Source organism: Macaca fascicularis, chromosome 10 (assembly GCF_037993035.2).
Source record: "Macaca fascicularis isolate 582-1 chromosome 10, T2T-MFA8v1.1".
NCBI lineage: Eukaryota > Metazoa > Chordata > Mammalia > Primates > Cercopithecidae > Macaca > Macaca fascicularis.
Window position 1 is genome coordinate 85,382,772 of NC_088384.1, and position 13,682 is coordinate 85,396,453.

Consider the following 13,682-nt stretch of genomic DNA (forward strand, 5'->3'; position numbering starts at 1 on the left):
GCTCTCTTTTAGAGCTTCCCTGAAGGGTGCATGAAGGACATAAATGGCTTCTATTACTAATCCATGCAAGGGTTCTACTGTGTACAGGGCATCAGCCACATTGATAACAGGTGATGAAATATTCCATGGCTGCATTGAAATGCCAACCAGGTGCCACCATTTGCAAACAGAAGAGATGTACACCAACACCACGTTGCAGGGGCTGAGAAAATGATACCTTGACACCCTCACACTCTCTCAGGGGAGTGACAGCATTATCTCCTCCTTACATGAGTATGCCCTTTGGCCTAAAGTGTTCCTTGGGCAATCACACAGAAATAATCACATGTGGGATGGAACATGTACAAGGATGTTCACTGAAGCACTGACTGTACGTGAGACAAGCTGCAAACACCCTGAATGACTCCACCCGGGCTTCCAGTGGGGCAGGCTCCCAGTTGCAGCCAGGCAGATGAGGCAGAGGCTAGAAAGAGTAGGGAAGAGGGGCTGGGCCAGTGAGGAATGGGGAGCGTGACAACTATCAGGTGAAGAAGGCAAGATGCAGGACGCCATGAACAGATGGGCCCCCTCTCTCCCTCTTTCCTCCTGTGATATAAATCTATGTCAAAAGATCTATCAAGATGTGTGTCAAACCCTTACCAGTGGTGACTCTTGGAGTGTGGGATTTGGGGAAATGGAGCTGACATTAAAATTCTACTTTATATTTATAGACTTCTAGATTATTCTATAATAAGCAGGAATTACTACTTTTAACATTTAAAAAACCCACAAAACTAAAAGTTTAAAAGAGCTGGGTCAGCTGAAATAGAGGCCTCACCAGCGGCGGTATTTGAGCCCTGCTCCTTCGGGTGGGCTGAGACCTTCACGGAAAAGCTTTTGTTCACCGCTGGCTGCCCGTCATGCTCCACCTGGCAGGTGAGCTTCACATCATCCCTATGGGCAGACACATTCACCAGGAGCCAGCTCGTCCAGTTATAGGTGCCATCCTTGTTCTCTGGAAGGGCTGAGGCCATTTCTGTCCGGGACACGTTTCCGTTCTCCAACCAGGTCAGCTGTAGTCTCTGGGGGTAGAACTTCGTCACCTGGCAGGTGACATTCACCTGGTTGTCTGCCCTCATGGACTGTTGAGTAACCTCCAAGAAGGGTGGAACTGAAACAGCACAGGGCAGAAGCTGTGACCTTGTGGCACAGACAGATCACAGGGAGGGCTCCATAACGTAGCTCCCACCACCACGGTGAGGGCGTCACCAGGACAGTGCTAGGCAGGCAGCACATGCTCAGACATTGAGGGTGCTCTTTGCATATGAATGAAATTACTAAGTACAATGCCCAGCACACAGTAGGTGCTCAAGGACTGGTAGCTCCTACTAGGCTAAGAATGGGTGAAATCTATAAGCACCACCCCTGGCATGCAGTTGGAATGTTACAACTGTAGCAAAATAAAGAAAACCACCAAGTACATAGAGGCTTAGCTCATAGTAGGTGCTCATTAATTGTAGTTGCTATTGGTGAAATAAATGAAACTGCGAGCGCAGTCCTTGGCACCCGGTGGGTGGTCACCTAGCCACTACCATTAAAATGTTAGTAAGTGACCGGCACATCTAGGAGCATGGGAGGTGGGCAGTTAGGAATTTAGGTTCCAGGCATTTCAAGCCCTGGAGCGAAAGTAGAGTTGGATGGGTGGAGGGTGGTGGGGAACGGGCTTGGCAGCCAGGTGTGGGCTTGGGCTGGGTAAAGGTCTTCTACCTCGGATGGCCTCAGACAAGTTGGCAGTCCCACGAAGAGGGTCCCCCTGCAAGGTGACGTGGGCCACCTCGCAGATGACTTGAGAGTGAACGTCTCTGCGGGTCAGCACCACCCTGGCTGTGCTGCGGATGCTGTAGGACACGCTCTTTCCTGCGGGGTCCACGTTGGTCTGGAAGTCTGAGAGCTCGTTCCCATTTTTGAACCATTTCAGGGTGATGTCTCTGGGAGAGAAGCCGTGGGACTCGCAGGTGAAGCTCACTGTGTGCTCAGCTGTGGCCCTCACTGCGGGGCCCGATACCACAGGGGCAGAGGGTTTGGCTACAAAAGGAGCATCGATAAACAGGAGACATGACTGAGATGACCATCACTAACGATAAGCGTGTGACACGTTAAGAACCTTCCGAGACATTATTTTTTATCCTTCCAATAATGTGGAAGGATTAATGAGGGTGGTGTCCTTATTCTCATTTTACAGAGCAGGATGCAAAGGTTGGGAGAGGTGAGGTCAGACAGTGTAGGGGCAGGGCCCAGAGGGAAGTCCAGGCCTGAGTTCAAACTTCTCCACTCCACACAGGGTGATTTCCACCAATTTGGGCACAGGATCAAAATTAACGATCCATCTCATCCTTGGTATTAACTCTTTCTACCCTGCCCCCCCCCGGAAACAGTGCCAAGCCCAGAGAGAGCATTTATAGAGGTCAGTACAGGGAGTAAGCAGCAAAGTGGCACCACCCTGACAGCTGGAACCAGGCCGCTCAGCCCATGAGAGGGGCAGCCCGGCACACCCAGCTCCTTGTCTGTAAAACGGGACAGCAGCATTTCTCCTTCCTGGGATGCAGCGAGGATTAAATGAGGCAACAGAAGCAGTTTTGCTTTGGATAAACAGAAGATGCTTCACAAAAATAAGCAAAAACAGATCTAACTTTAACCCAGACTTTATTCATATCCAAAGCTCTCTCTTCAGGTATTTATGAATTTACTTCATATTTTTCATTTTCTCCACAAATATTCCAGCAGGGGCTAATCTGTGCCAAGCGCTACATTTGGAAGGAAGGAATACTTTTCTGAATCTGGGGTCTTCTTTGGGGTCAGCTTTGGATAGATATCAAAGATCACCAAGTGCGGAGAAAGCCAAAGGGGTTAATTTCTTAATTATCAATAATTGCACAGACACAGGGCGCCCAAGCAGGCAGAAGCACTTCCTGGGTCCTGAAAGCACACAAATGGCTGAACCAGAACGTGGGCTGTTTCTCCCTGCAGATGGGCCCTAAACGTGTCTCCAAATTGCTAATTATTACCTTGTGCCTCCTAGCGCAGTCACCAGGAAGCACATATCACACATACTCGCATTTGTAAATATTAACTTGCTCCCTAACACCCGTCAAACATTTTGAGGGCACAGTAAGGAGGGTGTCATTTGAAGAAGTCAAGTCATCGAGGCCAGCAGCCTGGATGTCCCCACAGGGCTGAGGGGCTGCAATCAGTTCCCATTTATCCAGGGCTTCTCTGGAGCTGGACACTGGCTGCTCTCTCCATGCTCCTCAGCTCGTTAATCCTCGTTCCATCTCTGTGAGGGGATCCTCGTGTGAGCCCCTTTTAGGACGAAGCTCAGAGAGGCCCAGGGCCAAAAGTGGATACAAACCCCACCCTGGTAAGATGAAGGAGGTTGAATGCAAGCACAGAGCCTGGTATGTAGCAGGTGCTTAATAAATGACCCCTGTGCCTGTTATCAGGAGGTCTGGTCATTACTGCTTCTGAATCTACACATTTATCCTTTAGGCAGCAGAACAAAGCAGAGCGGAAACACCAAGAAAAGGCTCAAACCCTGCTCCCTGCAGCTCATGACAAACCCAAATGATAAAAGGAGCAGAAACCACCAAGTGAGGATTCTCTCCCCTTTTCTAAACAAGCCCCTCAGGAAACAAGTTTGGCGAATTGGCTATCAAAACACCAACAAGATCACAGGCGCCTCCCTCCAGAGGAGCCATTTATGGAAGCTGGAAGCATTTTAAAGGAGGAGGGAACAGATTCCTCCGTGACAGCTTGGTGTGTCGAGGCAGGGTGGGTTCTGGGGCCGAACTGGAAGGATTTGCTGGGATTCCGGCGGTTGTTTAGACACAAACATTTTCAAGATAGAAGGTTCCCCCGCCCTGAGGTTGGATCTGAGCAGGGCTTTGTCTGGGGCCCCTACCTTGGCCCCTGTAGGCCCGTATTATAAGAGGGGGTCTGGCCAGGCCACTGGGGCCTCCAAAGAGCTGTCCCGGGTACATGTTGTTCAGAAGCATCTACAGCCTGAAAAGCTGTTCTCCCATCTGGCACCACAGAAGACCGTCTTTTCCAACTTGTCCTCTGTGACCTCTGGGTGTCTATCCCAGGGGTTCTTAGTCCTGGCTCTGTACTAGAATCTTCTGGATTAATTAAAAACTTTAGATGCCTAGGCCCATGTCAGGCCAATTGAAGAGGCATGTCTGTGGTAGAGCCTGGGATTGATTTCAAAGTTTCCCAGATGATCCTAAAGAGCAGCCAAGATTGAAAGCTACCTGAGCACACCCTAAGCACCATTTCCACTTGAGGGCTGGAAGAGCACTGACCCATCTGAGGTTGCATGGCTTTGGCATTACAGAGCTCACATCTGTTGAACACTGACTGCAGGCCAAGTGCTGCCCTAAGCACTCTACAGGATTTAACTCATTCGGCCCCAACTCCTGGTCTGTGAGGCTGGTGTTATCACATACAAGTGAGGACACTGAGGCCCATGGTGGTGGAGTGCCTTCTCCCAGGTCACAGAGCCAGGAGGTGGCAGAGCTGGGATGTGGCCCAGGCAGCTGGACTCTGGCCACGCTCTCCTAACCACAGTTCTGCAGGAGTTCAGGGACAACCTGAACACCGCCACCATTCGAGGCTCTGTGTACAACCTCTCCAATCCTCACAGAACCCGTGAGGGTTGGCAATCATCATCACCATTTCACAGACAGGGAAGCTGAGGACTCAAGGGAAGCCAGGATTCGCCCAAGATCACATGATCTTGGGAAAACCCCACTGCTTACTAAGGTCTATCGTCTCCTCAGGCTCACTGCATCCTCATAACATCCTGGAAAGGTTGGTACCATTATCGACATTCTACACATGGGGAAACTGAGGCTCAGCAAGGGGAACTGGGTTGCCCAAGGTAACACATCTTAAAATAACACCTTGATGGCAGGACGCAGTAGCTCACACCTGTAATCCTAGCACTTTGTGAGGCCAAGGTGGGTGGATCACCTGAGTTCAGGAGTTCAGGACTAGCCTGGCCAACATGATGAAACACTGTCTCTACTAAAAATACAAAAAAAAAAAAATGCTGGTTGTGGTGGTGGGTGCTACTCGGGAGGCTGAAGCAGAATCACTTGAACCCAGGAGGTGGAGGTTGCAGCGAGCCAAGATGGCGCCATTGCACTCCAGCGTGGGCAACAAGAGAACAAGAGTGAAACTTCATCCCATAAAAAATAAAATAACACCTTGATTTGGGGGTGTCTACTCTGCACTGGGTGATTTATACACAGGAACTCAAATCCTTTCCATTCTCCCAAAGGAGTCCCTGATTATCACCAAGGGCAGCAGGGCCAGATCCTCATCCTGGCACTCTCTCCTTTTATAACAAGTACTATGAAGGAAGAGCCATTTCTTGACCCTTTTACAGATAAGGACTCTGAGGCTCAGAGAGGATACCTGTGTGGTGAGCAAGTGGGGGAGCCAAGGTTTGATCCCCACCAGCCTGACTCACAGCCCCTGTCTCTGTAATACTCAGTTATGCTTGTCAAAGTGTGGAGAAATGCTCCACTCTTCTCATTCCGAACTCTTGCAGTTCTATAGCAATAAGCATAGGCTGAGGCAGGAGAATTGCTCGAACCAGGAGATGCAGATTACAGTGAGCCGAGATCGCGCCACTGCACTCCAGTCTGATTCTACAGATGAGGAAAACGAGGCTGAGAAAAGCAAAGGCACTGTCTCCTCATCCTCCAAGTACCCAATGGGCATTTCCAGCGTTCCCCAAGCTCTCGTGTCTATCAGTTGAGCAAGTGCCTGAACTTCATGAACCCTGACACTGACCACCACCTTCCCTTTTTCTCTTTGAGATCCTTGACTTCATGCAATTCTAGGGAGAAGCCTCCTGCCAGGGCACCCAGATCTGGTTACCCTATAGCCATAAACTGAAGTCAGTGGGCTCCTGACAGCCTGAGGGGAGAATATAAACTCTTGCTCCAGTGAGCCCCAAGAACCCACCAGGAAATGACTCATCTCCTTATCCTTAGTCCTCAGCACCATGAGTAGATGAGCATGTGGTCTGCCGGGCTGCAGGAGGCCCAACTCTGCTCCATGGATGCTGCTCAGTGATGTGCAGAGACCTGTCCTTCAGGAACAGGTTCCCATATCATGAGACATCTGCAGGACCTTTCTGATGGGGGCCAGTCCCTCCTACTCCCATAGGATTTGTTGTTTTGTTTTTTCTTTCTTTTTTTGAGACAGAATCTTGCTCTGTCATCCAGGCTGGAGTACAGTGGCACAATCTCAGCTCACTGTAATCTCCACCTCCTGGGTTCAAGCAATTCTCCTGCCTCAGCCTATGCTTATTGCTATAGAACTGCAAGAGTTCGGAATGAGAAGGGTGGAGCATTTCTCCACACTTTGACAAGCACAGCTGAGTGTTACAGAGACAGGGGCTGTGAGTCAGGCTGGTGGGGACCAAACTTTGGCTCCCCTACTTGCTCACCACACAGGTCTCCTCTCTGAGCCTCAGAGTCCCTATCTGTAAAAGGGGCAAGAAATGGCTTTTCCTTCATAGTACTTGTTATAAAAGGAGAAAGTGCCAGGATGAGGATCTGGCCCAGTTGCTGCTCCATGGCCTCCTCCCACCTCCCTCCTTTCTCATCCAGGGCATCATTTAGGCTGACAACATGGCAAAGAGGAGTGAGCACTCTACTAGGAGTCAGCAGATGTGGGTCACACCTAGGCCACTTACTTGCTGTGACTGTCTAGGCACGGGATGCATCATCTGGGAACTTCAATGTCTCTTCCTGTAATATCTGCACAATCAGGATAAAGCCATCCTCCCTGCCTATGTCCAGGGGTTGTGGGGAGACTTGATTGTTATAATGTCGAGGAGGGAAATTAGGCCATCTCCACACACATTAAAACACACACCCCCTCTGATCCAGCAATGGCACTTCCAGTGGGCGTCTCCCACCTGAGTAAGGTCACACATGTATAAGGTCATCCACTGCAGAACTGTTTTAATAGCTCAAGGTTGGGGACAACTTACGTATCCATCAATGGAAGACTGCAAAATAAATCTGACATTTCCATAAGCTGGAGTATTCTGTAGCTATTACACAATGCAGCAGGTCTCCATCCTGATATGAAATCTCATCGAACGCTAAGGCTTACATTTGGGAGAGGTTTTCCAATCACCAATGGGTGTAACGGTCTGAATGTGAGTATTCTGAACCTTTAGGAAACTGATGAAAAGGAGAAGTGCTGGCTCCCTGCTTAGCGGTTCTGTTCAAGGAGCTTTCAGTCAGCACCTGTGATGCACCAGGCTCTTCTGTGGAAACAATGTCTAACATGGGCAGGAACGAGCCTTCCCGGAATCAGATGTGGGCTCTAGTCCAGATCCTGTCACCAACTGGTCCTGTGACTGTGGGCAAGGCCCCTGTCATCTCCTGACTTCAAGTTTCCACCTGTAACTGGGGGTTGGGCTGCATGGTCTGAGGGTCCTTCCTGCACTAATGTCCCAGGATCCGGAGTTAGAACGAGGATTCTGGTGCTCTGGCAGTAAATACAAAATGAACATCTTTGCTGCCTTAACTGAGGAACCCAAAGTCACCTAGAAGGGAGACCTCCTCCCTGGGGTGAGGGACATTCTATGATGACCCAGCTTTGTTCAGAGCCTTTAGTGACTGCATGAATCAGTCCCTAAACGATACAAGGGTTTTTCTAAAAGACCCACAGAAAATGCCCAAACCTCTGGCTTCTCCTCTTCACCAGGGCATTCAGATCAAACAGTAAATCTGTGCCTTTTAGGAATCTTCTTAGTTGATGTTTGGTGATGAAATAAAGGAAAGCACACCCCCGCTGCTCCCTGCCCTGGGTGGATTCTTATTGGAAGGGATGAGAACACAAGCTTGGTGGAGCCTGGCACACAGTAGGTTCTCAGGGAGTGCCTGTCGCATAGAGGAGACTCGGCCACACTGAGGGGGAAGTGCTCTCTGGAGGCAGCAGGTGAGCTCTGGCCCTGTGCCTGGGCAAGTCACTCTGTCAGTTCCCTCATCTGTGGAACCAAAGGGCTGGGCCCGATTTGAAGAGGCCAGGGCTACAGAGCCAGGCAGATGAAGGATGCAGATGTTCCCACCCTTTACCAGCCGTGGAGCCTTGAGCAAATAGCATGACATCTCCAGGCCTCAACTTCCCTTATCTGTAAAAGGGGGAGACATTAATTCATGAAAAGGAGCACCCACCACCACACCTGATTGTTGCTCTAAGAATGGAGGGTGTTATTATTGAGTTATTGTCACACACCAGGGGACGAAGGAGGCCCGCACTGTACTCACCACGCACAGACAGCTCAGTGCCTGCTCCAGACTTCACCTCCACGTCGGGGCTCCCTTTCCGGAACTTCACACAGTAGTAGGTGCCGGCATCTGCTGGGGTGATGTTACTGATGTGGATGGAAAAGTCCATGTTGTTTCTCTTTGTGGACTCTGAAACAGATGTTACCCGGGGAAAGTGGCCTTCCTTTTGATGGTAGATCAATTCCCGGCCTGGTCCAGCTCCTCTGAACCACTGGATGGGCCCCACAGGGATCAGGGAGGTCACAGTGCAGTTCAGAGTGGCCGAGTCTCCAGCTGCGACGGACACGGACTTCTCAGGCTGAATCACCTGCAACTCCTCCTCACCCAACACTCCTGGAAAGGAGCACAAAGCCGTCATTTTTTTTTTCCATCCTTACATGATCCTCTGTGTTGCCTCAAGTGTTTATCAATGACTTTCATCGACAGGGTGCACACCAGGAGCAGGCTGTGAGGTCAGTATACTGCGTGTATTATCTCATTTAACCCTCACAACAAACCTGCAACATGAGCCTATATTCTAAGTGGGGACACTGAGGCACAGAAAGCTAAGTGACATGGCAGAGAGTGGGTTTGAATGCTTGGAACCTCTCTGGAAGAGTCACATCTGAGCTGGGCTCTCTAATTCTAATCTGAATGAGCCAGAAGGGAGCCTGGTGTTCCAGAGAGAGGCAACAGGCTGGGCAAAGTCTCAGCGAAGGGGGCCTGGCATGTGTGGGGCTCTACAAGGCGTTAGATTCTGTTTCCGACCTGGTCCAGGATGCAGGCCCCGAGAAGGGAGGCTGTACTCAGCGGTTTGGACAGTAGGAGAATGTGGTTTGAGTTCTGGATCAGTGGCCTATAGCTGTGTCCTTGGGCCACCACTCAGGTGACTAAGAATATCCAATGTAGACTCATGCCAGTGTGTTTGAGTCCCCGCCTGGAGCCCAGGACTGAGCCTGGCTAGCAAAGTGCCACACAAATGCAAGAGCTGCCCTTAGTTTGCCCTTACTGCTCTCAGCATTGGTTTCTTCGTCTATAAAATAGTTACTATGACCCCACCTCGATGGATCTCTGGGAGGATAAAACAAGCCAAGGCTGGGGACAGTGTCCAAACGCAGCATCTGGTTTTTAGAGTCATCAGACCTGGTTTAAAACCTGGCTCGCCCTTTGTTCTTGTGGGACCTTAGTTTATCCATTGCTTTTGAGTCTCAGTTTTCTTATCTACAGGATGGGTAGAACACCCCCGAGGCCTCTGCTTTGTTCTGAAAAGAAAACAAGATCACACATAGAAGTCACTTAGCCGGGAGCCGGGCACTGAGGAAGATGTTGTTACCATACACTGAATAAACGAGGCGGCGGCTGCAGCTCAAACTTCACTCTCACCAACACCTGCTGATGCCCTGTGACCCAGGCCTCAATGTGTTGGGGACACACTGGAGCTGGACCCAGTCCAGGCCTCAAGGGCTCCCAAATGTGTAGTGGGAAGGAGTTGTAGAGGTCGGCTGCAGGAGCCTGAGCTCCAATCAGAGACACTGGGGCACACAAGACAGGGACCCTGGGTGGAGAGACTGGGATGCAGGGGAGAGAGCCCAGATAGGAAGAGGAAGGCAGGATGAGGTTGTCATGAGATGCGTTGAAGATGCTTAGGGACCGAGTGAGAACAGTTCAGAGCAAGGCACAGCCTGGGCCTTGATTCTGAACAAGGTGAGGTATAAGAAACAAAAAAAAGAAAGGCCGGGCGCGGTGGCTCACGCCTGTAATCCCAGCACTTTGGGAGGCTGAGGTAGGCAGATCACGAGGCCAAGAGATTGAGACTATCCTGGCTAACACGGTGAAACCCCATCTCTACTAAAAACACAAAATAAATTAGCCGGGCATGGTGGCGGGCGCCTGTAGTCCCAGCTACTCGGGAGGCTAAGGCGGAAGAATGGCATGAACCCGGGAGGCGGAGCTGGCAGTGAGCTGAGACCGCGCCACTGCACTCCAGTCTGGGTGACAGAGTGAGACTCTGTCTCAAAAAAAAAAGACAGATCATGATCATAAAGACCTCAGAGAAACACATGCCTAAGAGCTAGAATGGGGGAGAAGGAGAGAATGAGGTAGACAGAGGAGTGGCAGCTACCTGGTATGCAGGTGACAGGTGACTTGGGGCCCCAGTTGGACTCTCCACTGACCTTGTCCTGCCCTGACCTGGGCCACCTTTGCCTTGTACATCAGACAAGGCTGAGGCAGATGTCCAGAGCAGCCCCTCTGGCTCTGGCTGGGCAGGAGAGAGACCCTGTGAATTTGCCCAGCAACCCATGGCCTGGCACCACCCCACTGGCAGGGGCAGGGCAGCCAGGGAAAGAGGCTTACAGACCCCTGTCTGCCCTCACTGCAGCAAGCCCAGGGCTATCTGCCCATTGTCCTGCCTCTTTCTCCCATTCCCAGCCTCACCCAGTCTTGACTGCAAGGGATCACCCTTGGGGTCCAGTTCTCATGGCAGGTGAGTGGAGTCTCAGAGTACCTAAGACCACTTCACCTGCTCTGGGTGTAAATATGACCATTTCGACTTTATTTTCCTGACCAATCACTTAAGACTTCAACTGCTTTTATTGTCAGGAAGTCCAGCTTCTCATTTCATTTCCATTTGAAGTTGAACATGGCAAGATCTTCATGGCACAGGAGAAAAAAACAGAACCCACAGTGGACAGAGGCCTAGCCAGCATCAGACAGCCTGAGAGGGGTGAGGCTGGTGGCCAGATGTGTGGGAGGCCCGTCCAGGCGGGGACATCAGAGGCAGCACCAGCAGCTGCCAGCAGCACTGAGCTAGAAACTTTCCCAGTAGGTCTGTATTTCAGCCTCGAGACTGGACCAACTGGAAAGGCTGCCTTGAGGAAGCACATCTGCTGGGGCCAGCAGGCCTGGGCAACAGCATGGCTCCCGCCTTAGCCACCTCTGTACCCACCTTCCCTGGACCCCCATTCCATCATCCACAAAGTGGGGTTCTGGCATCCACCCCAGCACAGTCATGAGGACCCCAACACGGTGGTAAGACTGCTGCATAGGTGCTGGGTAAGTTTTAATTCTCATTCCCGTTATCATCACATAGCTGTATTATTCATATATTTGATTTTCTCTGGATTGTCACATTCCCAATAGTAGGATGTAGGATCCACAAGAGACTGTTTCCAACCTCCTGCCTAAAACAGTGTCATCGATAAAAATATGCAGAATGAATACCGTAACGAATGAAGGAAGGATTTCGTCGGCTCCATGACCCTGGGCAAATCTCCTCTCTCTTCCTGTGTTAAATGGAGTTGATACTGGCATATCTAGGAGAGGGTGCAGGCCTGGAGCCCGGGACTGAGCCTGGCTTGCAGTTATTATTATCCTTATCAATAACACCACACGGGGCTGTGAGTCAGCAGTTGGTGAGGGAGCAGGAGGCGCAGGAGAGGCTGCGGAGTCAGGCGTGCAGCATGTTGGAGCAGGGCTATTCTTGTGGTGCAGCCGGAGGCCTGTAATCACACCCCAGGCAGGCGACAATAAAATCTGGAGTTGTGTAGGGTTGGCTCCCCCATTTTTTTTTTTTAGCTCCTCTCAAGCTCTCTCCACCAACTGCAGCCAGATTTAGGCGGCTTAATTAATTAGCTAGTGTTTATAAAGCGTTTGAAGAATTTTAAAAGTGCGACGTAAGTGCCAAATATTATTTTAATCTGTGTATGTGTGTGTTTTTTTCCAGTAGAGAGGTTTTTTATTTTTTTTTTTTCCTTGCTTGCTTTCTTTTTCTCTGCAGGTTCTGTTCTGAGAAATCAGGCTTGTTAAAAATCACTCCTGGTTCTGGGTCTGGGGTCACTTGCTGGCCAAATTATTTCCTGCTCTCTCTTGCCCGCCTGGCAGAGGACGCAACTGTCCAGGGGCCTGAACCGTCTCAGGGAGAGGAGGGCGGCTGGGCAGGCATTCCCACGCACTGCCGGTGGGAGTGGAAATTGGAACATCCTTTCGGGAAAGCAGCTTGGCAGGATGAACTAAAGGTGTGAAATCTGTTCACCAGCCTTTGCTGGGCTGCTCCCTGAGGACGTGACCCCAGATATGGAGTAGGTTTCCTGTATAACGATCTTAAAGAGTTGGAAAAAGCCCAGACGGTCAATGATAGGGGATGGTTAAGTGAATTACGGCCTATCCCCTATGTGGAATTACAGGCAGCCGTAACAAGCCATTACCATGAAAACGGCGGTTATACAGAAATTTTCATGGCATCATTTTAAATAATATTGTGTTTATGCAAATAAAACCTGTTCATTGCAAGGCATTTAGAGAAAATAAAGAAGTATGAAAACAAAGTAATAATCTCACATCACACCACCAAAGATAACTGCAATCAACATTTTGATGTAGTGAAAATACAAGTGAAGAAAAACAATCTAACATCATACCTTTAGGTAACTAAGAATATGTGCAGACCTTTTGCTTTGCATTCACTTAAGTGTTTGCATGAAAATAAAAAATTGAAAATATCCTAATATCCCAGGAAAGGAGACTGGCTGATCCCATTACAGTGAATCCACTTTCACAGCTATAGGCCAAGTCTATAGCCATGAAAATGATGGTACAGAATTACAACAGAAATGTGTTACAAGATCAGAGTCTGTTACCAAGTGGTAGATCCGGTGTGATCCCAAGCTCCCAGTTTTGGGGAAAAAAATGATATTAAAGAGTAGCCATGATTATTTTGAGTGGTAGATTTACATGGAATTTTGCTCTTGTTTACGTTTTCTGTTTGCACTTCTTTCGTAAGAAAAAAAAGATGACGAAAATCTATACTCTCTGTATGATCATGACTTTGTAAAATAAAACTATATATAAACAACTGGAGGGTATTAAACAAAGCTATAAAAATGTAACTCTCTTTGGATCATGAATCTAAACCTCACGAGGTTTTTCTCTTTTTTCCCCTCCTACTTTGGGCATTTTTCAGCTTCTCTAAATTGGATGAACACAAAAGAATATTTATAGCATCTCATTTAGTTTTTTAAAAAACTGTACATGTAATGATGTATGTTACCATATGTGTACTGTTTGAATGAACCTCTCCTCCAGGGATTTAGTCTGTTTTGTTCCCTGCTGTTTCCCCAGCTCCTGCTACTGTGGTTGGCACAGTGTAGATGCTCAATAAATATTTGTTGATTGGTCAATCGCATGTCTAGAGAAAAAGGTTTGCAAGGACGATAGGTTAAACATGGCACTATTGTGGTGTGTTACATCTGGGAAATGGGACTGAGGTAGCATGGGGGTTGGCATGTTTTCTTATCACTTTATAATAAATCATATATTGTATTTTTTTTTTGCAGTGAACATTTATTGGTT

The 13,682-nt window shown here is 49.2% G+C and overlaps 1 protein-coding gene across 9 annotated transcripts in view; it reads right to left on the bottom strand.

The window, feature by feature from the left end:
• SIRPA (signal regulatory protein alpha) overlaps positions 1–13,682 on the bottom strand; it is a 45,832-nt gene that overhangs the window by 16,368 nt on the left and 15,782 nt on the right. For 7 of the 9 annotated variants that reach the window (NM_001284750.2, XM_015457667.3, XM_074003152.1 and 4 more), the window contains 3 exon segments: positions 818–1,150; positions 1,747–2,064; positions 8,334–8,687. In NM_001284750.2, the coding sequence (NP_001271679.2) occupies positions 818–1,150; positions 1,747–2,064; positions 8,334–8,687 (1,005 nt within the window). 9 annotated transcript variants of the gene reach the window in all.